This window comes from Euprymna scolopes, chromosome 20, assembly GCF_053919585.1.
Source record: "Euprymna scolopes isolate OS-2025 chromosome 20, ASM5391958v1, whole genome shotgun sequence".
In the NCBI taxonomy this organism is placed as follows: Eukaryota; Metazoa; Mollusca; class Cephalopoda; order Sepiida; family Sepiolidae; genus Euprymna; species Euprymna scolopes.
In genome coordinates, this window is record NC_136501.1 from 23,042,077 (window position 1) to 23,068,809 (window position 26,733).

A 26,733-nucleotide genomic window follows, 5' to 3' on the forward strand; every position below is an offset into this window, starting at 1 on the left:
GGTGTGTGTGTATATATGCATGTACGTACGTAAGGGTGTGTGTGTGTATATATGCATGTACGTACGTAAGGGTGTGTGTGTGTATATATGTATGTACGTACGTAAGGGTGTGTGTGTGTATATATGTATGTACGTACGTAAGGGTGTGTGTGTATATATGTATGTACGTACGTAAGGGTGTGTGTGTATATATGTATGTACGTACGTAAGGGTGTGTGTGTATATATGTATGTACGTACGTAAGGGTGTGTGTGTATATATGTATGTACGTACGTAAGCGTGTGTGTATATATGTATGTACGTACGTACGTAAGGGTGTGTGTGTATATATGTATGTACGTACGTAAGGGTGTGTGTGTATATATATGTATGTACGTACGTAAGGGTGTGTGTGTATATATGTATGTACGTACGTAAGGGTGTGTGTGTATATATGTATGTACGTACGTAAGGGTGTGTGTGTGTGTGTATGTATGTACGTACAGGTGTGTGTGTGTGTGTATGTATGTACGTACGGATGTGTGTGTGTGTGCATATATGTATGTACGTACGGGTGTGTGTGTGTATATATATCTATGTACGTACGTAAGGGTGTGTGCGTGCGTATATCTATGTACGTACGTAAGTTTGTGTATGTGTATATGTATGTACGTACATAAGTGTGTGTGTGTGTATATGTATGTACGTACATAAGTGTGTGTGTGTGTGTATATGTATGTACGTACATAAGTGTGTGTGTGTGTATGTACGTAGGTAAGTGTGTGCATATGTACGTAGGTAAGTGTGTGCATATGTACGTAGGTAAGTGTGTGCATATGTACGTAGGTAAGTGTGTGCATATGTACGTAGGTAAGTGTGTGCATATGTACGTAGGTAAGTGTGTGCATATGTACGTAGGTAAGTGTGTGCATATGTACGTGAGTGTGTGTATATGTACGTAAGTGTGTGTATATGTATGTATGCACGTACGTGTGTGTATATGTATGTATGTACGTACGTGTGTGTATATGTATGTATGTACGTACGTGTGTGTATATGTATGTACATGTGTGTATATGTACGTACATACGTAAGTGTGTGGATGTATATGTGTGTATCTACGTAAGTGTTGGGGTGTATATGTATGTGTGTGTGTGTATGTACGTCTATACGTAAATGTGTGGGTGTATATATATGTATCTACGTAAGTGTGTGTATGTATGTACGTATCTATGTAAGTGTGTGTGTATATGTGTGTATGTATGTGCGTGTATCTATGTAAGTGTGTATGTATATGTATCTACGTATGTGTATGTATGTGCGTGTATCCCTTCTCTAAAATATCATGAAGATAATTACGCAAACAATTTACCTATTTCTATGAGTAGACTCCCCTAAGACTGGAGAAGAAATAGAATTTATAACAACATTAAAATCTATGTTATATTAAAACTTTAATGAAATTGTTTTCTTGCTTGTCACTGTGCACATTATGCATCTATCATTTTATATATCATTTTCTTTCAGAAGTCTAAAGATCATTTCCGCAAACATCAGAAAATAAAGACGAAAGAAGCAACACTCATATTGAAACAGGATACATAAAATACAGTTCCCTTGAAGAACAAAGTTTTTTTTTTTTTAATTATGGTTAGACGTCATCTTTTTTAGAAGTACAATTTTGAAAAATAAGTATAAATTATTTAAGTGTCCTGTCATGATAGCTAATAATTAATTAAATAAATTAAGTGTGTGTGTGTGTGTGTATATATATATATATATATATATATATATATCAATAGTCAAACTTTCAAGATTAAAGATCAATGGATGTTCATTTTTTACTTCCAGAGCATGTATAAATAAATAATAGAAATTTAGGTTCCAGTAACCGTGTTTTTATTCATTTTTAAAAACGATACAAATCTTGACGAACCATTTTGTTATGACGTGTCACCCTTATAAAATATCCAATCTCTATTTTGGTTGTCTCGCGTTATATGTAGATGTGTAAAGGGTGAACAGATAACCAAGAAGGATAAACATATTTCAAATTCAATATTAAAAAAACATACACAGCAGAATGTTGCGTCTTAAAGAAAGTCAACAGAAAGAAAATTGCTGCTTTTGAATTATGGTGCTCACGTACATATTTTCGTGTAAGCTGAGTAGACAAATGTACAAACAAATGGGTTCCGGAGAAGCCTGCTGAACAACATCAATGACAGGAAACTGCGATTTTTGGGACATGTGCCCAAAACAGGGGGCCTAACAAAATATCTGCTCTTTGGTACAACTCCTGGCAAAAAAGGACATTAAAGACCAAAACCAAGAACATTGCCGACATTAGCATGGCTGAGTTGCTCAAAATAGCGAAGAACTGGAGTCAATGGCGGCGATTCATGAAGAGTGCCATGGCTGGTCAGTAATGACCATTCCGTCAAAGAGAGATTATGAAAGGTAAGTGATTGTTGGAAAAATGGAGAGATAGGAAATATTTGGAAATTCCAAAAAGTTTTCAGAAATTTAATATATACAAAAAATACTGAATACGTGATGTCGTTTACTTTTAATATTAAAAATGCCTGCATTCATTTTGCATTTCAATGAAAAGGTTATTTCAAATGTGACAAACAAACAGACAGAATCTCTTGTAGAGATGTTCAAGACCTCGAATAATGGTATCTTTCTTCAACTTTTAAAATTCATTTAAGAAATTCTTGTACTGTACTCAATATATTGCAGATAAATTTAAAGTTTATATATATATATATATATATATATATATATATATATATATATATATATATATATATATATGTGTTGGGAGAATTAATTGGAATCAGAATTGGGACTTTTCGGGATATCGGAATTGGTGTCAGAAAAATTTGTGTATTTTCTGATGCTAAAATGATTCCTTTAATTATCTTTATTTGATTTTGTTTAATAAAAATCTTCCACTGCTAGTAGTAATAATAAAATAAATATCTATTGACATTAATCTTTCATTAAAACTAAAATCGATAGATCCCTCCCCCTTACAAGTGTGTTTTTACAATAATCGGGAAAAATAACTTTATAGTAATATATTTGGAGATTTATAAAAAATCAGAAATTGTATCAGAATCAGAAATTTTAGTACGGAAGTGGTAATTGTATCGAATCGGGAAAAATATTAGAATTGTCCCATCACTATTTTATATTTTTTATGTTAGTTTATATTATATATATATATATATATATATATATATTATATATATGAATGATTTTGAATTTTATGTTTACAAGACAAGATTAAAGTTGGAATTTGAAAATTTATAGAAATAAAAAAAATAAATAAATTAAAAAAAAATAAAATAAATAAAATAAAAAGAGAAAATTGGTGGGAATTTCAAGTGTAGACTTACCTTTGCTTCATAGGATCCTTTAATCAAACCCATAAACTCAGACATGCAGTTTCCTGTAAGAGATTAAAACAAAATATTTTTAAATATTTTCATCATAAATTATGAAAGTTTAAAATAATGTTTCCATTATAAATTATTATTGAAATTATAAATCAGAAATAAAATCAGAAAATTAGTAGGTATAATTGGTATCAGAGTCTGAAAAATTTTAACCTAATTCCCAATTCCAAAAACGATTCTTTTAATTTTTGTTGTTTATTTAAAACTTAATAGTCTGTTGCTATTTATTAATGGTAAAACTACTACTAAAACAAAATCTATAGATCACAACAAATAAAAATGGCTGTACTCATGGGTTCTCTAACATTTTTCCTCGTCCAAACTTCTGGACATATTCTTTGCTACTAAGTCCCTTCCTGAACATCAGCCTTTATTTAACTCAAAAATAAACTTTCAACAAACTTCTCTAATTCCTTTCTCTTTACATGTTTACGAAGACGACTTCATAAAGTTGTTTTAAATATTAAAAATGTATTTTGTCTTTTTATTCTTACAAACTCATCAGGAAATATTTATGCAGGTTCAGAAACACCAGTAGATAATGTGAATCATGACTGTCAAAGAGAAATTAACACAATTTCAATTAGTAGAAGATATGTTCAATACTTCCGAAGTAACGCTCATCCTAGGTAGACTGAACCAGTTTCCTCCACAGGAGAAAGTTTTATGGGAATATCAAGTTCGCAAGCGGTCTCCAGTCGCTTGTATATCCCCATTTGGGGAGATGATGACAGCAGTTCTTGCATGGAGGTGTTGACATCCTGCTACATATAGCACCTGGTATCCTCAAATGGTCACCCATCTGGTACTGACGAGGCTTAATGCTGCTTCAACTTTGGTTTAAATGTTACAATGAGACTGTTTTATTTTTACTTCTATTCAATAGTTTAAATATTTCCTAATTCTTTTTAAATTTCAAAAGGGGGCATGAAGTAATTAATTCTTATTTTCAACTATTACCAAAAGATTAAAACTAAATGCATACTATTGGATTTCAAGATATAAAATTTTCTTTAAAAATTTTTTTTTTTTTTTTTTAATTTTTATTAAAAAAATTTTTTAATTTTTAATTAAATTTTTAAAATCTTACCTTATTTTATGCTCATCTTATTTTTTTGATTATCCAATTAAGAAAAACATTAATCAAAATACATACACACAAAAAATTAGGAAAAATTGTTTTCGTTTTTTTTTGCATTTTCGAACCACTTGTGATGTTATTACTTTCAATTGAACCCAACGCAAAGAAAAGAAAACTTTGGCACAATCATTTTTTTATGTGGCTGAAGAGGAGACATTGCATGCTTGTCGAGCGTACTTTTTGAATCATCACATTTTTTTTCCTTTTTCCTCACCCCTTTTCTTTCTATCTTGATACCTATGTATGCATTTCATCCTATGACGTCACACTCACGGCTTAAAATGTTGATGTGGCATTAACTCAGCATTTAAGCTGTCAATATTTCATTACATCGTTAAAACGTAGATAAAATGTTTTGTCAACTTTTATATCAACAAAAAAAAGGTCAATCAATTACTTACGATGGTAGTAAGGAGGTCGAAAAGTATGCTCTTGTACCGACCATCGAGGCGGGAAGATGACAAAATCTGCTATAGCAGTTCCTGGTTTCGCAGACGGACATGTCAGAACAGTAAAGATCGATGGATCCTTGGAGAAATAAGCAGGAAATTTATTGGTAGCGTAAAAGAAAAAATAAATAGAAATTAAAAGAATTTAGACCCCTTCCCAACTCAATCATATTTTATCATTTCAAAAATTTGGGTAAAAAAAATTCCAGAGTTAATGATAATAAAGCGTTTTTAATAATTTTCAAAGAGAAAAATATTAGCAGCTACTCTTCCTCTCAACTCTAATTCTAGAAATTATTTGGATTAAAAAGAAAATAAATTAAAAGAATTTGCACCCTTCCTTCACCTAAAAAAAATTTTTTAATCATATTTTATGATTTCAATGATTTGGATAAAAAAAAAGTCAAAAATTAATAGTAAGTATAATAGCACCAACGATAGTAGGAGCACTGAACAATATAAAAAAGAGTTTTTTTTAAATGGGAGAAATTGGAATCAGAAGGATGGCCGAGAAGATACAACAGATAATAATGAAAATGGCTGAAATATTAAGGAAAACCCTTGAATGCGGAAACTAATACACATGATCCACAGGCACAAACTGTACATATAGAAACTCCTATAGAGCTAAAACTAGTGTTGGGACGATTCCTAATTTTTTATACGATTCCGATTCCAGGAAAATATTGATTAACATTTCCGATACCAAGTACGATTCCGATTCCGATTCCAGGAAAATATTGATTAACGATTCTGATACCAAGTACGATTCCGATTCCTAAGGAATTATTATTTTGAAATATACCAGGTAGTTTTATACTTATGGTCGGTAGTTCCCAAATATGTTCCCTAACTTTGGAAGAGATATTTTATGTCTACACCGTCGTGTTTTGGTTTAAATAAAATCATTATATAGTAAACTAAACGGAAAAATTAGCAAAATTTATTTTACAGAAAATTTATTTTACTTAATTGGAATACAGAAAAAAAAACTCAAAGAAAATAGAATTTATCCTTCAGAGAAAAAACAAATAAAATAGAATTCATATAACAGAACAAAAACAAGAAAATTAGAGAATAAATACACACGATTCATTATTTTGGTCATCATAATTAACAGATTTAATGAATTAAATAAAAAAAATATAGCGGAAGAGAAAGAAAATATATACTAATTAAATATAAAAAAGATAAATATTTAATTTAATAATTTATAAATGAACGTGCGTAATGAAAAAAAAACAATATACCATGTGACATGGTGCCGTAGATACAAAATAACCTTTCTAAAGTTAACGACCATATATGAGAAATACCATTAATCGAAAGTTTTTGTGTTTTATACCAAAAAGGTAGGTATAGCAAAAAGTTACAATTAAAGGAATTTCAAAAACGATTTTTTGTTTGGCTATTGATAGTTGTATTTGTGACGGCAGTTCTTCAGACCTCCATAATTCACAAGGAGTAGTTAACACCTATTATTTTTTTCTTACTTTTTCATTGCTTTTACACGTTGTTTCTAACGTTAAGAATAAGTTTAGCCAAACTAATTTTGAAATAGGGTATATCAAAGGAACACATATAAAAATGATACCACTATAAAAAACAAATGAAATACTAGATAAAATTGAGCAAACATAATTACCAAAATTACAGAAAAAGATTAAAAAAAACAAAACAAAAAATGGTGAAGTTTGTTGACTGAAATGAATTATTGAAAGAAAATTAATTGAACTAATAGAAATGTTAAATTAAAAAATGTCACATTTCAATATTTTTTTAATAATTAAATTCTCAGGGTTGTCGAAATTAAAAATTAAGGGATTTTTTTTTTTATTAGACTTCTTTCGAAGCTTGTTACCTTGAAAAATACATTTAAAACCCTGTTTTTTTAAAAAATAAATTGAAAAATAAACGCAATTAAAAAAATTTAATTGATAATTGAAACTTTAAAAACATATTAAACATTGAAAAATTACTTATCTCACAAATTAACGTCCAATAAAGTAGATCCAGTCTTCATACAGGAATTCGGTTATAATAAATATATCTTTCCCAAACTTAAAAATTAAATCTTTATTTTATTTTTATTTTTTATTTTTTGAGAGAGAGAGAGAGAGAGCTTTAAAATCGCCGGAGAGTGCCGCCTAAAATTTTAAAGTAAATTTTAGGAGTTTAGTGCCTTTCAAAGACGGTTATCATAATTTATTATCATCATTTAATTTCCTTTTTTTCCTCCCCCCACACCTTTCCACGTGGTTCAGTAGTTAATCAGTGCTCCTGTTGCTGTCAGTCAGCTATCTTTACCTAAGTTTTAATTTCTTGTTAAAAGAATTTTTCATGAATAGAATCAGCATTTTTAAAAATTATTTTTTTAGTTGTATATATTGTATTTACTCTTTGAAGTTAAGGAGGGTTAAAAAAATTGGTGACACCTAGATGGTGACGTAGGCAAAAAAAAAAAAAAAAAAAAAAGACACTGCGATTTCGACCCTCACTAATAAAACTGCTCTGAGTGACTAGTTGGTAATTTTTTGTTCCTTTTCTTTTTTATTTTGCTCCTCCAATTTATTTGGATGCTTCATAGTTAAATGTTTTAACATGTTGGTTGTGGTCATGTTAGATGGTTTTATTCCTCGCGATATTTTAATTTGACAGACTTTGCAAATGGCTTTCAACTCATCATCTTCATCAACTTCAAAAAGTTTCCATGCAAGACTTTTTTTGGACTTTGGGCCATATTAGAAAATTCAGTTTATCTGTAAACAAATAATTTACTATTAAATTTTGTTTTAAAGCTAGTCACTTATTTGGATAATCAATTGAAAATAATCCGCTAAAAAAGACAAAAAGAAAAAAATATAAAGGGATGGGGCGGTAAATTGTACCAACCGGTAGTTAACAAAAAAAAACAAACTTATAGAATTTAATTTTTGAAACCAATGTATAAAAGTTTACATAATGAAATGCAAATATGCATTTTCTTTTGATCTTTTTTTTTTGGTTGACTGTGTTTAATTCACACATGGTTGATGTGGTTCAATATTGCTAAACTACAAGTCTTAAGTAAAATTCTATTTATAAATACTTTTTAAAATGAAATTATTTAATTAATCGTAAATATTATTTAGACATAAAAATTAATTGATTACAAAACCTTTTAAAAATGTATATATTAATTTCTTTTTCGTTCGGCAAAAAACTGCGTAAAACACTTAATTTTCAATTTAAAATTCTTGAAAAAAGATATTATTCTGCTTTTAATATAATCAAATTCAGGGGTTTATCTTTCTGGAGAAAAAAAAAAATAATGAATTTTATTTCAATGAAATTAAAAAAAAAAAAACTTGACTGAATTGAATTAATTACCCTTAAATTAACGAAGGGGTTATTTAATAACTTTAGGTTTGGAAGAGATAGGTATGGGGTCGATTTTTTTGAAACTTCAAAAGAAGCCGACTACTGTCAAAACTTTGCGAAATAATACAACGTGATCAATTTCATTTTAGAGATATTTCTTTCAAAAGCCTTCTTTTAAAAAAAGAAAAAAAAGTATATTGTTCTATTAAACCTTTTACTGTTTAAATAATTTGACTTTGCTCGTTTTATTTTAAGAAAATAAAAGTTGAAAAAGCATTTTCATTCACTATTAGAAGATTTGTCAGTAAAAAAAAAACAATCGCCAAAAAGATAAGAGTTTTTTTTTTTAATTTTTACTCGCAATGTAGAGCCCTGCATACTTCTTTTCAAGTTAACTCTTTTGTAGTTTTGATTACAATAGATCTGCATGAATGAACCTTGTAAGGGAGGGGCACTAAGCATTGCCCTGTTAATAATGAATTTCTTTGGTTTCTTTTTATAACATGCTACATTTCTCCCTTGCGGTTAGAAATATCAGGAAATTTTTTTCTTTTTTTCAACATCAGACTAAAAGAATCATAATGAAGGAATCGGAAAATTAAGGTATTTTTTAACGATGCGATTCTGATTCTGATACCTCCCAAAATACACGATTCTTACGATTAACGATTCCGATTAATCGTCCCAACACTAGCTAAAACACAAAGAAACACCACATAGAACCAAGAAAACTAAAACTATAATTGTAAGTTACCCACCACGCTCATCTACACTCAAAAGCACCATACCAAAGAGTTCAAGAGAGTTGAAGAGGATGGAAAGACTGAGGAGAGAAAGCACTAGCCAGACCTCCACTGGATGAGTGCATAGAAGTCAGACCTTGGGGAGGCTTATTGCCACCCAAATTCCAGTAAAGACCAATGACTGCTGCCAGAAAAAAAATCAATGGCAAACGGCTGTTGCAATAACACAAATACATCTGCAAAGGTTATCGAAAGAGGGGGTGAGTACTGGAAATCTGGGGAGACTTATTGTCACTTGGACTCCAGAAAATACCACAAGTTGTTCTCAAAGAGAAATCTTTGATGACTGCCTGTGTGACTACTCCTAGTGAGTAAATAATAAGACGTCTTTATTTAATAATATTCAGATAGTTAGCATACTTTATTTGAACTACTGTTCTTGTTGTATATTATTTTATTTTTATAAGTCCTTTTCTATGAGGCTTCATAATTTTTATATTCACTTTTTGCGGACTGTTATCTTTGTAGTTTCACCACGTTTCGGCCAACTCATCCTCTGACCTTCAGGTGGTTAACCGCGACCGGATAGGAATGCTGAGTTTTGTAACTGTATCCTCAGTAATTACTGCCTTCCATAGTTGTCGTCTCATCATGTTTTGGCCAACTAATCATGGTAAAGCAACAATGAAGATAAGGATAACAGTTCTCAACAAAAATGAATACACAAATTATGAAGTCTCATCTCAAAGGATTCAAAAACATAAAAATAAAATTATAATTTGGTACGAACCCAAAAATGGAAGACTAGAACTAGATAAGAACACAAAATTGGATTTATAAAATCCAACCTTTATAACCCTTTAGGACCCATGATGCAGTGGATAGAGGCGTTGAGTCTCTAAGATTCTAGGTGAGACTTGTCTGAAGATAGCGGTTTCAATCCTACCTGAAGCAGGCCAGAAGCTTAGTTGGCCAAAACGTGATGAGACGTCAACAACTATGGAAGGCAATAATTATTGGGGGATACAGTTACAAGACTCAGCATTCTAATCCTGTCGTAGTTAACCACCTGAAGAAGGCCAGAGGATAAGTTGGCCGAAACGTGGTGAAACGATGAGGTTAACAGTTTGCAAAAAGAATGAATAGGCTGTTCTTGTCTCGAATGTTATTCGCAAAACGTAACCTCTAACCTTCTTCAGGTATATATACTTAAACTCAGAAATCTGCACGAAATTTCAAACGGATTTCAGAGTTTGACAGAAAGATTCACAAGTTCTACAAGATACACTTGAAGAAAATTGATACCGCGATTTACAAGTGATAATAACATAAGATGAGAACATGCACACACACATATATATACACACATACATGTACACATATTTTATATATATATATATATATACATATTTATATTTGATTCGAGGAATGGTTTCTTCTGTGGAAAGCAACAATTTATTAAGTTGCCTGATGAGGATTTCTGGTTTTAACCGACCATTTGTCCGAAACATTAGCATTGTCTTGTGTCACAACCATGTAAATTTGTTTATATTAATAAAAATATATCTTGCTCTTCAGTTATTGAGCACTCTTAATAACTTGGTTAAATTCATTAGTTATCACTCTTCAATACCTTTAATCTGGCACAGGATATGGTGGCTCTAGGATACAGTTTTTTCAGGTTACAATGTGGAATACGACGTTTTTCCGGCCCCTGGTTATGGTATTTGCCCCGCCTTACGGCGTTATGTTTTTTGATCATAGACTGTACTGTATTTTGTTACTAATTTTTAATGCCGTATCCCAGGGTTCTACTGTATATACATATACAGTTTGAAAAAGTGAAATGAACTCCACCAGAAGCAAATTGTAAATTTGGAATTTATTTACATGTTATGTATCTCAGAAATTTGATAAAACGTTGAGAATTTGCATCCTTAAAAAAAAAAAAAAAAAAAAAAAAAAAAAATGTCACTGCGTATCAAGGCCTGGAGACCACTTGAGGATAAGAGTTAATGAGTGTACAGTAGTCAAATGGAAAAATATAGTAATTGTTAGTAATGGAAATTTGGTAATTTGAATTACTTAAGGGAATGGCTCATCAAGAACTTGTTTATGTTGGACTTGTAGATGCCCATATTGTAGTCAGTTGGAAAGCAGTAAAATGGAACAGAGTTCCATAGGCGTGCAGTTCTAAGAAAGAAGTTTTGTTCATGGAATCTACGCTTAGGTTTAGGCACAGATAAAGAGTGGGGAAAATTATTGGCAGTGGTTTCAGCTAGATGGGTGTTTTTTGTGAAAGTCAGGCTAGAGGGGATCATAGATTGGAGTGCAGACAAGCACTTGCCATGAAAAAAATTTTTTTTTTTAATTTTTAAATGCAAAAATATAAACATGTTGACAGGAGTGGCGATACGACTGAAAGGTACTCTTCCATTCAACTTCCTAATGTAATTGTTCTTCATAATCTCTATTATATAAAAGGTCACGCGTGCATACGTGCGTGTGTGAATTCCGAAATGACTGACCTTATCTTTTAAAAATTTCACACAAAAATTTATAGCAGTTACAAACAACTATTTTCTTTAATGAATCAATGTCCTTCCCCTGAGTTCTTCGACCATAAGTTGACCTATTAGCTAGCAGGGTGCCTTGATTCATCTGCTCCCTAAAGACTTGAGAGAACGTCAGGCAGCCAGGACCAGACCTTCAACCAAGCAACACCTTTCCTCTCTCGTCCCCTGTCCACCAGAGATCTCGATATAGCATTGCCGGTCTCCACTGGAGACAACTATTATTAGCTGGGGGACGAGACAGGAAATATACTGACCGACACAGACCCGAAAAAGAACCTTCTATTCTTTCTATCACAATCCTACCTTCAACTTCCTGCTGCAAATAATTACCCTTTTTCGTTGTTGTTGAAAAGAAGTTTGTTGTTCATTTTGTGTTCTTAATTAAACATATTTTATTAGGGGTAAAACATTTACCTTCCTAAAAGGTAATTTATATGTCTGGCAGTGTTCTTAGATGGGTTTTGTACAGAAATTCATCGTATCCGTATCGAAAAAATCTGATCCTAAAAATGGTCTTTCTTATAGATAAAAAAAAAGAATTTCACAGGGAAATATTTTACGTTACACTGGCCAAGATTACACTGGTGTAATGCAAAATATTCCCCTGTAAACATTCTTTTTTTTTTCATATAAAAGAGAAGAAAGAATATTTGTAAGACCATCAAGCTCAAATATCAACTGACGTGATATTGTAAACAAACACTGATGGAGTTTAATGAACAATATTTTTTTCATTTTCTTGTGTTTTTCTGTGATTTAGTCCCAACAAATTATTCCTCATAATGCAATCTGTATAAATTCCAGCTAGTAAGAAATAAAGAAAAAGGGAAAGGAAAACACAAAAAGACAACAGTATTAATAAATCAGTAATCAATATACTACAATATACGGAAATTGTGTACCTGATAATCCCTAATAGTTGTCAATCCTGGGCCCAACTCTCTTCCTGATCTACATCAATGATCTCCCTAAACACATACTTAAATCATTCGTTGACATCTATGCTGATGACACGACCATCTACGGCAACACATCAAAGGCTGTAAATGACAAAGTTCTCTCTGATTCTCTCTCCTCTGATCTCGAGTGCGTGGTTCAGGTGTGGAAGACGTAGCTTTAATGCATCTAAAACCAAACTCCTATCCTTACATCATCAACGCTCTGATCCCCATCTGGCATCAATTGGGATGGATGACTCGTCTGGGTGAGGCCCCGTGTTTTGACAAGCTTCTGGGTTTGACCTTTACTCCTGATCTGAAATGGAACAAATACATCAAGTCTGTTGCCAAGGTCGCTGGAAAGATGGTGGGATCCTTCTACCGCTCCAGAAGATATCTCACTACTGATGCAATTCTCTATCTATATAAAAGCCAAGTACATCCAAGGATGGAATACTGCTGCCATATCTGGGCAGGAGCTGCTAAAAACAGCCTATCCTGCCTTGACAGAGTACAAAATAGACTTCATGGCTTAGTGGGAGATGCCCTTTTCTCTACCCTGCAACCTCTCTCCCACAGAAGAGACGTTGCGAGCCTATCCTTGTTTTATCGTTATTTCCATGGCAGGTGCTCGTCTGAACTCCAATCTCTGGTCCCCCGTCCCTCGCCAATCTTTCACGAAAAACACCAGTCTAGCTGAATCCACTGTGAAAAATTTCCCCCACTCTTTATCTGTGCCTAAATCAAAACGTGGATTCCATGAACAAAGCTTCTTTCTTAGAACTGCACGCCTATGGAACTTTGTTCTGTCTGCCTACTTCCCACCTGACTACAACTTAGATGTCTTCAAGTCCAACGTTAACAAATTCCTAATGAACTGCCCCCCTTAAGTAAACACTTCATCAAAGCCGTTCTCAGGACTGCCAGCAACCATTGTAAGAAAGTAATAAGGAACGCAAGAGAGTTGTATGCTCAATCTGTTAAGTCCAAAGTAGCTGAGCAGCGGCTTGGTTCCCACCAGTTTTGGCAAATAGCAAACAGAATCCTGAACAGAAGCGTGTGCTCCATCCCAACTATTATCAATGGACCTGAGGTAATCTCGTCAGCATCAGACAAAGCCAAACTCTTTGTCAAGAACTTTGCAGCTAATTCTACCCTTTGCGACCAAGATCGCCAACCCCCAATATTTCCTCCTGTATCAGAAAACACGCTATGTGATATACGTATATCTGTACGTGATGTTGCCAAGCTAATCAAAAACCTTGATTCGAGTAAAGCAACTGGCCCTGATGGTATTCCAATTATAGTACTCAAAAAACTTCAACCTGAATTAGCGCCCATACTTACAAAACTGTTTAAACGTTGTCTTAAGGAGAATAGTTTCCCATCTCCCTGGAAAATCTCATCAGTATGCCCTGTATTTAAGAATTCAGGTGATCGCTCATCCCCCTCTCAGTACAGGCCAATAAGTCTCCTGTGCGTCATGAGTAAGTTGCTAGAATCTGTGTTAAATACAGAAGTAATCAAACATCTCAACAAAAATAACCTTCTTAGTGACACTCGATATGGTTTCCGTTCTGCTAGATCTACAGCAGATGTCCTTACAGTTATATCGCATAGGATTAGCAAATCTCTTGACGGTGGCAATCTTACTAGGGCAATTGCTCTTGACATATCTAAAGCCTTTGATAGGGTATGGCATAAAGGTTTACTTCATAAGATCGCTAGCTATGGTATAGCTGGAAAAGTCTTCTCAATTATTAAATCATTTCTTTCTGATAGGTTCATAAGAGTAGTTTTTGAGGGGCAAAAATCAGAAGCTCACAGTATTAATGCCGGTGTCCCTCAGGGATCCATCCTGGGCCCAACTCTTTTCCTGATCTACATTAATGATCTTCCAAATCATATCCTTACATCATTTGTAGACATTTATGCTGACGACACTACCATTTATGGTACCACATCTAAGACAGTAAACGACCAAGTTCTCTCCAATTCTCTCTCCTCTGATCTTGAGCACGTAGTACAATGGGGAAAGGAGTGGCTGGTTACTTTTAATGCATCTAAAACCAAGCTTCTCTCTTTACATCATCAACATTCTAATTCACATTTGTCATCAATTGAAATGAATGGCTCTCGTCTTCAGGAGGCCTCAAGTTTTGACAAGCTTCTGGGCTTGACCATTACTCCTGATCTTAAATGGAACACGTATATCAAATCTGTTGCCAAGGCCGCTGGAAAAATGGTGGGATCTTTCTATCGATCCAGTAGATATCTCACTGCTGATGCTATTCTCTACCTATATAAGAGCCAGGTACGTCCAAGGATGGAATACTGTTGCCACATCTGGGCAGGAGCTGCTAGAAAGGACTTGTCCTGCCTTGATAGAGTTCAAAATAGACTTCATAGCCTCGTAGGAGATGTCCTTTTCTCCTCCTTGCAACCTCTATCTCACAGAAGAGATGTTGCGAGTTTGTCTTTGATGTATCGTTATTTTCATGGAAAGTGTTCAACTGAGCTTCAATCTATGGTCCCCCCTCGCCAAACTTTCACAAGAAACACTCGTCTAGCTGTAAAAACTATCAATAATTTCCCCCACTCTTTATCTGTGCCTAAACCTAAACGTAGATTCCATGAACAAAGCTTCTTTCTTAGAACTGCACGCCTGTGGAATTGTCTTCCGTTTTCCTGCTTTCCGGCTGACTACAATATGGTTGTGTTCAAGTCAAAAGTAAATAAGTTCTTGATGAGCCGTTCCATATAAGTTATTAAATTTACCAAATTTTCATTACTAATGATTACTATATTGACCAATTTCTACTGTACACTCTTTAACCCTTATCCTTGAGTGGCCTCTGGGCCTTGATAATGTGGTGATGCCTTTGTAAAAAAAAAAAAAAAAAAAAAAAAAAAAGAATCTCCACACTAACGTACTGTACTTCCAATAACCCTTATCCCTGAGTGGCTTCCGGGCCTTGATAAGTGGTGACCACCGTGTAAAAAAAAAACAAAAAAACACAAAACCTTTCATCCAATACAATAATACACATAAAACGGACACATGCATATATATATATGTTCATATCCGATCTGAACAAGCAAAAATAAAGGTGTTTATTTAGAATTGCACTTAGTGAAAATTAAAAGTTAAGAAAACAGTCTTTATAATGTATGTACCCATATTGGAACAAAGATGGCACACTCCAAAAATCACATAATTTAATCAAGTAGATTTTTTTTTTTTAATTAAAGAAAATCATTTTATGACATGTTCGATGGGAGAGAAAACACACAACCATATTTGATTGAAATCAAGGGTGGACAACTCTATTCGTCTATTCCCTTTTAAACTGCTTATCAATAGCTGCTAAAAATACTTTGTTGCTAAAAATGTAAAATATTTTTTTCTTAAAAAAAACTGATCAATTTTCATGATTTTTGGAATACAACATCTTCATTTCATAACAAGTACGTATGTAATAAAGGTTTTTCTTTATTTGTTTAAGTGCGATGCTAAATAAGCAGTAAAATAAGCTTCATAGAAAATAAATACAATTGCGATTCAGGATACTCATGAGTCACCACTTGTCAAGGCTACAAGTCACCAGAGGACAATAGTTAACGATTACCAGCTGAAAGATTAACCTCATGAGTGCATTCAGGATAATTGAATGGAATGGAGAAAGTAATAAAACTTGGTTTATTCCATTAACATTGGTTCTTGAGTGGCCTTTGGCCTTAAAAAATGGTGATCCATTAAAAAAATTAAAAAAAAAAAAATATCCAAGAAATGTTGAAAAGCAAATATTAATTTAGATAAAATAAAAAAAATGAGAAAGTTATTTTGACTGCAATTTAAGCTTATTTTTGGGATGAAATTATTTTTATTTTTAAAAGATTTACCAACCCACAGTTTCCACAAAGTTTCTCAGGCGTGCTCGGCTGCTGACGAAAATAACTCAAAGTGGCTGATCACGAAATATTAAACCGCTACAAGAAAATTATAAGGAAAAACATGGAAATGCAATAAATAAAATTACAAACATGTACCTAACCCAACCCTAACCTTAATCTGTGCAATTAAAATTTAATTTTTTATTTTTTCCAATTTATAAAAAGTTACCTTAATAGATTCGTATTAGCTAAAAACAGAGATGTTCATAAAAATTGAGGAATGCTCAACCGACATTTTCCAGTTATTTCCTTCAGCTGCCGAGTGAGCTCGATCCAACTTTGTGAAAAAAAACGGGTCAGTAAATGCAGAAGCGCCAAACTTTAAAAGAAAAATAAAAAAAATAAATAAAAAAAATAAAAAAAAATAAAAAAAATAAATAAAAAAAAAATAAAAAAAATAAATAAATAAAAAAAAAATTAAAAAAAAAAAAAATAAATAAATAAAAAAAAAATTAAAAAAAAAAAAAAGGTGAACACTCCAAAGAATGTGCAATTGAACAGGAAATCTTTCTCAAAAACAAAACTTACGGCATGATCGAAAGCAACGGCGTTTATGACCATGAAATTCTTCAAATTATATTTGTACGGAGCATAATTGCCGTGCCAGGCGACCACATCAAATGGAGAATGATCCTGGGAAATTAAAAAAAAAAAAAAAAAAAAAAAAAAAAAAATGGATAAAATTATTAATATATTCAAAAGATCAAACCTGACGCCCACTTAAAAACAAGACATTCGCTTGCTTCTTTTGAGGCTTACATTCACAAATATCTGAGGACTTAGAACCAAAAGTAGAATCTTTTCTGCTAGTAAATTCCCCAGATATTTCTTATGAATTATGAACTGTTAATGCATTGTAGAAAATTATGACCAAAAACGAATATGTGTGCATGTGTGTAGCACATGAAAGTAGGTCTATATATCATTCTACAAAACTCACTTTCACTTAGGACGTTGGCAACCTTCATGTGGTCCCTCCCGTAAGTACTTGCTGTCTTTCTAGAAAGAATTCTGACAACAAAAAATATCGAGGAAACTAATGCCAATAGAATCTTTGAATTAATATGATATGATGATAACTAGGTTAGCTATGGAACATCTGGAAATATCTTTGCCAGCATCAAAGCGTTTCCCTCTGATCTGTCTATCTATAAAATTGAGAATGCATGTGTGTGCGAGGACATTTCTCAATCTAGATACCCAGTGAATTTTTGATCTACAGACTTTAAATTTCGTATATAGGGTATTCAGACATTTGGAAAACTTTAATCGGTTTTCATGGCTAAGGGGTCAAAATTAGTAAATTGGTAGGTGGGAGTTGTCGGAATTTTAACTGATTGTACACTGTTTTACGACAGTGTATGCACGTTCGAGAAACAGAAAAGCTTCTTTACGTTAAACAAGATTTTCTGAAACCGCTTTGTAAATTTTTTTTTTTTTTTTTTTTTTTTTTACATTTTCACCCCAAACAAGGAACATTGCCACTTTGATATAAGGGGGCTACTATCAGGGACATAAGCTACAGGAATACTATGTGGGGAGTTAAGCAGCAAGATGTTGGTTCACGTTAGACTTGAACTTCTGCATATAAGTACAGTTGGGGAAGCAGGAACCCGGAAGAGAATTCCAAAGTCTAGCGGTTTTGGGGAAGAAACTACTGGAGTATAAGGTTCTTTTACATCTAGGGATTTCTATTGTGAAGGGGTGGGATTTAGCTGCTTGTTGGGGATATTTACATCAAGGGGGTACAAGTGATTGCAGTTTGTTGGAGCATTCACTGTTAAAGTACTTGTAGAACGGGCAGAGGGATGCAACATTTCATCGATGGGACAGAGGCTGAAGCTTAGATGACAGTTCAGGACCTATCAGGTTGGCGACTCTTTTGAACCTTGTCTAGGAGCGAGAGACTAGTAGCAGATGCACCAGCCCAAATATGACAGCAATACTCCATAACACGGGCGAATGGTGGCCTCAGAGAGGTACAGGATACTTTCGGGTGTTAGTAGCTTTCTAGCACGGTAGAGAGAACTTACCTTCTTTGCAGCGGTCCTGGTAATGATCTCAATGTAATTGTTCCAACTCATGTTTCCTGTGAATGTTAGGCCGAGGAGTTTAAAAGATGTACTTTCAGATAAAGAGTCTTTGGCCATTGCTATTGGTGGTAGAGAAGGTTTCTTGTAATTATTGAAGGAAACAAGTTTAGTCTTGGCAGCATTGAATGTGACCATCCATTTTTGTCCCCATTCCACTACGGATTGGAGGTCATCCTCTAGTGTTTCTGCCATTTCTTTAGATATGTGTTCATTTGTTTTCCTGTTGTGTCTGTTATAGAGCGTGGTGTCATCAGCATATATACCCATCTCACAGACAATTTTGTCAGGGAGGTTATTGATGAATATTAGGTATAATAGAGGTCTAAGGATAGACCTTTGAGGCATTCCCGTATTTATATCATATTGTTTAGATGTATAACCGTCGAGGACAACCTGGATTTTTCTCTTATCTAAGAAGGATTTAATCATGTTAAGTATTCTTCCAATGATACCTTATGATCTGATTTTCTCAGCTCCTTACTCCTGCAGACAGAAATCCATTATTGACAGTTGATGTCGTGTCAAGCTTGTGTAATGGTTATCGTATTTGACTCACTGTCTTTAGGTTTTGGTCTCAACTTGAGTATTTTCCATTTTTTTTTCTTTGTACTTACAAGAAATGAAGTCGTTAGAAAAAATATGATACTCACATGCACATGCCTCAGTTTCTGCATTAATTAAAATATAATTAATATGCATATTTTATGACCAGGCAACCTGCTAGTATATCTGTAAAATTGAGCATGTGTACATGTGTGAGAGAGAGAGAACATTTCTCCACCTCTATACTCAACGAATTTTTAATCTATGAACTTGAAATTTGGTATATAGGATATTCAGACATGTGGAGAACTTTTTAATCAGTTTTCATTTGAAAAAACGGTCTGCTAAGGGGTCAAAATTGAAAAATTGGTACATGGGAGTCGTCGGATTTTTATCCGTTTGGTAACCATTTCATGAATGTACATGCATGAATGGTTCACATGACAGGTTCATTATGTTAAGAATAAGTAGGTTTGAAAACACTTTAAAATATTGTGTTAAGCCGGCTTAAGGGATATCATACTTGACTCACTTTCTTTAGGTTTTGGTTTCAATTTCAGCCAGAGTTTTTTTTTTTTTACTGACAAGAAGTGACCTGTTTAGAAAAAACATAATACTCACATACACAAGTCTCAGTTTCTTTACGTTTTTTTTTTTTTTTTTTTTTTTTTACTTCATTTTGTTTTAAGGAATTTGATGTTATGTTTACTACTGGGCAATGCTGAATATATCTTTTAGTTTTCTATATTTGTGAATATCTAGAAATTTAATTGAAGGTCCTGCTGGCTTGATAAACTGAGGACATTAATAGAATCAATGTGCATCTTATCGTTCTTGTCTGCTGCTGCTACTTCTCTTCATTTTTACTGTTTTTTTCTAGTGGTTAAAGCCTCTTTTAATGCAGAAAAGAACATAAGGAAACGTTTGCTGAAAGTTTCTTAAAAGTTTTATTTTTTGGAGAGACTTGCCTCAGGAGAGAGTAACTTAGATTCTTTTGATTCAGATATTTTTGTTTATACAAATAAAAAACTTATGCAAAAAAAAAAAAGATACAAGGTTTGCTGAGAATTCCTTAAAGGTTTATTTTTGGAGAAATTAACTCGGAAGAGAGAGATTCAGGTTCTTTTTTTGAATTATTTATTAAACTTTTTAACATTACTGAAATGGTGACACGCAGACAGACATAATGGAGTAACATTTCGCACTTAACAGTTATCAAAGTTTTCTACATTAATATTGGCGGTGTGTCTCATACTAACTCCTGCAGACAGAAACCCATTATTGACACAGCTTCACAGTAAATTTGAAAATCTTTGTTGTCTCTCAGCTTGACAAACGTGACATCATTTGTCATCTCAACTTACCTCTGTTTAATCTATGATCATTTTATTTTCATCTCACATGTCACCTTGATTCAACCCGGGGAATGATTCTGTTTTGCAGATTTGAGTTATTATGACATGCACTCAGTGTGACTCTTGTCAAAATTCAACTTACCGATGTCAAATTTTATATTAACTGACCTGATACAGGGTTACCAATACATAACAGAATTTCCTTGTAAAATTATTCCCCTTGATTTTTCAAGCACCTTTTAGGAACCCCCCCCCCCTTTAAAAAAAATTGAACAATAAAATATCTTTATTTTGAAAAACAGTTTAAAAACTGATTACACGGCTAATATTTACAGAGTGGAACAATAAAGTTGTTGCCTTTTTTTTAGGCCAAAATATGTTCATCTGATTTAAAAGTTAAGAATCATAAGCATTTTTTTTGTCAACCTGATAGCTGATTATAGCATGGTGGTTTTCAAGTCTAATGTAAATAAATGATTTTATAATTAAACCCTACCCAAGTGTTATCATTACTGATCTTCAAGGTGTTGTTTCACTGTCTTCCTAGTATTCATTAACATAATTATTATTCATTCTTCTAGAGTGGTTTCCATGCCTTGATAAACTGTAATTAAAAAAAAAAATCTGCCACTATTGCACTTTAACTAACTGGAAGTATATTTTTTTGTTTTTATTTTTAGAAGAGTTTTAGGGAGAAACTATCACAATTTTTATGTTTTTATTGAATAATTTTTCTGAAAATGAATTTTTACATCCAAATAATTATATTTTGTTAAAAAGGAAGTTATATAAAAAATACATTCCATCCATGCCATAATATTATAACTGAATATGTTATGTTTTATTTATACACTTAAAAAATAATTTTAAAATAACTTTTGAAATAAGGAATATTATATTTTATTTGTACATTTAAAAAAAAAAAAATTAAATAATGTAAATTTCAAAAATGTCTATTATGAAATATCGTTGCTCATATATTAAATTAAGAAAAAATTAATTCAATAAATGTTTTGATAAAAATGTTATGTTACTTTGTTATTTTACTAATCTTGTTTTTAATTACTAGAAAAGTTTGGTTTGAAAAAAAGATCCTTAAAATTTGGATTGTCTCCCCTAGTAGACTCAAATTTTGGCCATATTTTTTGTTTTTGTAAAACTTACTTGAATCGCTTGAAAAAGTTGGCCTTGATATTTGCTAATGACTTTGTATTCAGGAACATCTTTGTCTTCATACCAAGCGACTGGAGTTAAGAAATCCCTTGGATATGCCAGTCCATTTGGACCTGAAATTTAAAACATAAAACATTTGCAAGTGAGTAATGAAGAGAAAAGAAAGGTTAAATAAGGAGAGAAAGGAAAAAAAAAAAAAATAAAAAAAAATAAAAAAAAAATAAAGAGTGAAAGGGCAGGAGAGACTAGAGAGAGAGAGAGAGAGAAAGAGAGAGAGAGAGAGAGAGAGAGAGAGAGAGAGAGAGAGAGAGAGAGAGAGAGAGATTTTCAAATTAAAATGCTTTGTCTTACCAATTGGTCCGGCATAAGGAAGGCAGAAATGATTGTCGTAAACTTCTAGAATGTATCCTCGCGTTTCTCCATCAACGGCGACATTGAAACGAATTCCTTGCTAGAAAGAAAGAAAAAAAAAAATATTTCTAAACAGAATTAAAATTAACTGCAAACAATCTGTTTTCATTTTGCATTTTCATCCCAACCAAAGCACAGTGCCACTTTGATGTAGGGGGGGGGGGCTACTATCTGGGACATAATTTGCAGGGATACTATGTAGTAAGCTGAGCAGCAAGATGTCTGTTTACAGTATACTTGAACTTCTTCATGTCAGTACAGTCAAGGAAGCAGGGACCCAGATAGAAATTCTAAAGTCTAGCAATCCTAGGGGAAAAAAAACTAGAGTGGAAGGCTTTCTGGCATCTGGGGGTCTCTACTGTGTAGGGGTGGGATTTTGCTGCTTGTCAATTTGTCGGGAGTAATTTACGTCAAGGGATGTTGAGTACCCGGGCTTGTAGTTCGTCTGAGCACTTACCATTAAAATACTTGTAAAACAAACAGAGGGATGCAAGATTTCGTTGCTAGGACAGTCTAGCCGACATATTCGGTTGGTGACTCTTTTGAACCTTGTCTAACAGTGAGAGACTAGTAGCAAATACATCAGCCCAAATGTGGCAACAATACTCCACACATGGGCGAATGGTGGCCTTGTAGAGGTACAGGATACTCTCAGGTGTAAATAAATTTCTAGCATGGTACAGAGAGCCCACCCTTGCAGTAGCGTTGACAATGCTCTCACTATATCTGTTCCAACTCGTGTTCCCTGTGAACGTTAAGCCAAGGTGTTTGAAGTACTTTCAGGTAATGTATCATTAGCCATGGCTATTAGTGGTTGAGAAGGTTTCTTGTAATTATTAAAGGAAAGAAGCTTAGTCTAGGCAGCATTGAATGTTATTTATTTTTGTCCTCATTTCACTAGACTGGAGGTCTTCCTCTAGGGTTTCAGCCATAGTCTTAGTTGGCAATAATTTTTACCAATGTCCAAACTCTTCTTTAAGAGGCTTGGTCCATCCATTAGATTTTAGTCACTACATCACCACCAATAACACCAAGGAGGTGAAGGTTGCAAACTGACAACCTGGATGTGCCACTCTGTTCTTTAGAAAAACTTTCACTTATGTTGGCAACCTTCACATGGTCCCTCTCGTGAGTACCCAATGTCTTTTTAGCCAGAATTTTAGATATGGTTGAAATGAATACCAGCAACAATAATCTGATTTATCCGAAATGCTCGTTGCTGTCACCACCACCACAACCACCAGAATGGTGACAGACATAGGAGGGATAAAGCGCACTCTGAGCTTTCACAACCGAGGCATCAAAAGAGGTTGGCAAAAATGCATTAAGAATGGTGGTAACTATATAGAAAAATAAATTCTGGAACACAAAAGGTTGCTTGTTTTAATGGTATCACTCCCGTCTTTGTAGCTCTTCAAGGTTTTAGTTTAGAGTTTTAAAAAAAATAGGAGACCTTACTTCTGGAACAACCCTCAATATACAGTCATCTCCCCAGTTACCACTGAAGAGAACAATAGGTGGAACACCTGCTCATCTCAATCTCAAGTTTAACTGTTGTTTTTTCCCCCCATTGAGAAAAGTTATTGGTTGGTTGTTTTACGGCATATTTCAGGTTATTTAATGCCGAATCTGGTGATTTTGAAGAACGACTTTAATATAGTATATTTATTTTTAAGTCGTATTCTATTTAACCCATAGTTGGGACCCTAACAGGTACTACCACTCCGGGTCAGAGTGGACCTGGGAGCAATGGCAATTAAAGGGTGGCTCCACACTCCCTAAGGCTTGCAAGCTGAGGCCTCACCATCGGATATAGTTTAAGGTTATATCCAGGACCGAGAAAAGTTAAATTTAATTATCATGGTATTGTTTGGTCATATAATTATCCATTGAAATATACTTTTTTATAAAACTATAATTTTGTTGAAGCAATGTTTTTCTTTAATCTCTATAAAATCATTGGATCTCGTAAGTCATGGAATATTTTAATGGAATGAATATTTTAATGGAATGAACTCTAATGAACTCCTTGTATTTGTATCCTCTTCGATGTGCATATCCCAGACAAACCCGTTTAGCAATAAACTCTCATTCTTGCCGGTAAAGCTTCTATTCTAATAGTTTCTTTCCTCCGACTGCTAGACTTTGGAGTTTTATTCCTGTTTCCCTTACTGTACTGACATGCAGAAGCTCAAATGTAATGTAAACTGACATCTTGCTTATCTCCTTACATAGTTCGGCAATAGCAACCAAGCTCCAACCGTCTGTCTCATCACCACAACGCTGCATCCCTGTACTTGTTTTGCAAGCATTTTATGGAATATGCTTGGACAAACTTGTAGTACTTGTGCCCCCTCGACAATTAACCTGACAGGCGGCAAAATTCCACCCTTTCACTGTAGACGTCCCTAGATGCCAGAAAGTCTTCTATTTTAATACCCCCCCCCAACTGCCAGGCTTTGAAAGTTCCTCTTTGTTTTTTGCTTCCCTGACTGCACTAACCTGCAGATATTTAGGTCTAATATGAACAGTAAAATCTTCACCATATGCAAGTATTCTATATAAATATAAACACATTGATGCACAAATTACTAGTTTTTCTTCAAAATAATTATTCCGGATTTCATGCTGCCATGTTTTTTTTTTTACAAGTATTCCATGGTATGCGCACTGTCGAAATTACTGCACGTATACACAAAATTCCACCCCTTGGGAATGTTTCCATGTGATACTATCAACGTTCCCATCCTCCAAGTGTTTAAAAAATAAATAAATAAAATAAAAAATATAACGAATAAAAGAGTAAATAAGTTTATCAGCAGAACAATAAGAAGGAAGTTGTTCACCAAGGAACACAAAAGAAAGCTAAAATAGGATTGTTAAGCATAGTGTGACTAATACGAACAACAAAAAAAAAAAATCAGTCAATATATTTTGGAGTTAATTTTAGGATTAGTAATAAGTTTTGAGACAGTTTATGATAGTTATGAACAGTTGTGGGAGTCTAGGGTTTGTCACGGTTGACGACAGAGTTGAGGCGAATGGCAAGTTTGACACAGTAGAACAACAGTTGTGGCTTTGTGCAGATTGATACGAGCTGAGGGCAAGTGATGAGTTGAGGGCATAGATATGGACTTTAGTGTTCAGAGGGTCAATAGTGTCACACACAAACGCAGAGTATAACTGATATTTGCAGAATATGTCAGAGTTTGTGTTTTATTTGATTTTGTGAACTTGTGAAAAAACATAACAAAGTTAAATCTTCAGCAAGGAAAAAGGTAAAATACCTGAATGACGCAAATTTCATTTGGTTCCACATTCATTCGACCCATTTCAGTTGTGATGAATAAACTGCCCTGTTGCGGAACTGGAAAAATAAATCACAAATCGATAAGAAAAAAACAAAAAAAAAAACATCAATTAAAGAAGAATCAATAAAAATCGTTCTTTTCCTCTAATAAAATTAGTAAGAATTTAATTAAAAACAAAATGTTTGAATTTCAAAAATGATGAAATTGTATCCGAGATGGGTATATTTTCTGATAACACCATTCTCAACATTTAAATAAACCTAACTCACACATATCTAAAGCAATGCTTGAATCATTAGAAAATTATGTCTAATCTGTAAGCGAATGTGGACGTAAATGAAGGACGAATGTGATTGGCGTATGAATACAGTTTGTTGGAGTAATTTTTTGAAATGCCAACACAAGTGTTTTTCCAATCTGTTAGAGTCAGACAGCATCAGAAATCAGAGGTGCTGAGATTGGTCCTTTCAAACTCATTAATCAAGAATGATATCTGCCATCTTTTTGTAAAGATTATTATTATTAATTATATTATTACCATTTTGAATTCAAACGACTAATATATATATATATATATATATATATATATATACACACACACATATACATATATATACACACACACACACACACACATATGTATTAGTGATGAGACGATTCCAATATTCCCCCCCCCCGATTCTTTATAAAACTAATTATTTAACTATAAGATAATTATTTCTCCTGATTTTCGTAGAAACACGTGTTAAATATGCAGATATTTTCCTAAACGTCAAAATACACTTGTGAAGGATGATCTATCGATTTTAGCTTTACTGGTAATTTAAAATCAATAAATTTTATAATTTTATCATTATTACCAGCAATGGAAGATTTTGCTTTAAACGAAATCAAATAAAAAAAAAAAAGACAATTAAAAGAATCGTTTTGGCATCGTAAAATAGGCATCAATTTTTCCGATTCCGATACCCCCAAATCTTCCAATTCTGATTAATCATTCCAACACACACACACACATATATATATATATATATATATATACATATATACTAGCAAAAGTACCCGTTGTTGACTGGGTTCAAAAACAGCCTACAGAAAATGGACTGATTTATGAAAGTATCATAGGTTATGAAAGGAAGGGTTGTAAAGAGATAGCTTCAAAACCAAAGCAAAATATGATGAAAGTAAAAATAAAATAGATAAACCCCATAATTTATTATACCATACCTGTTCACACTGA

The 26,733-nt window shown here is 33.2% G+C and overlaps 1 protein-coding gene across 1 annotated transcript in view; it reads right to left on the reverse strand.

Moving 5' to 3' along the window:
- The window catches only part of LOC145241362 (homogentisate 1,2-dioxygenase-like), a 98,294-nt gene that overhangs the window by 13,014 nt on the left and 58,547 nt on the right, over positions 1–26,733 (reverse strand). The window contains exons 8-13 of the mRNA XM_080104235.1: positions 25,470–25,549; positions 22,123–22,222; positions 21,763–21,884; positions 17,136–17,240; positions 4,989–5,115; positions 3,387–3,439 (exon numbers count right to left, since the gene is read on the reverse strand). Coding sequence (XP_079960361.1) covers positions 3,387–3,439; positions 4,989–5,115; positions 17,136–17,240; positions 21,763–21,884; positions 22,123–22,222; positions 25,470–25,549 — 587 coding nt within the window. The remainder of the gene's footprint in view (positions 1–3,386; positions 3,440–4,988; positions 5,116–17,135; positions 17,241–21,762; positions 21,885–22,122; positions 22,223–25,469; positions 25,550–26,733) is intronic.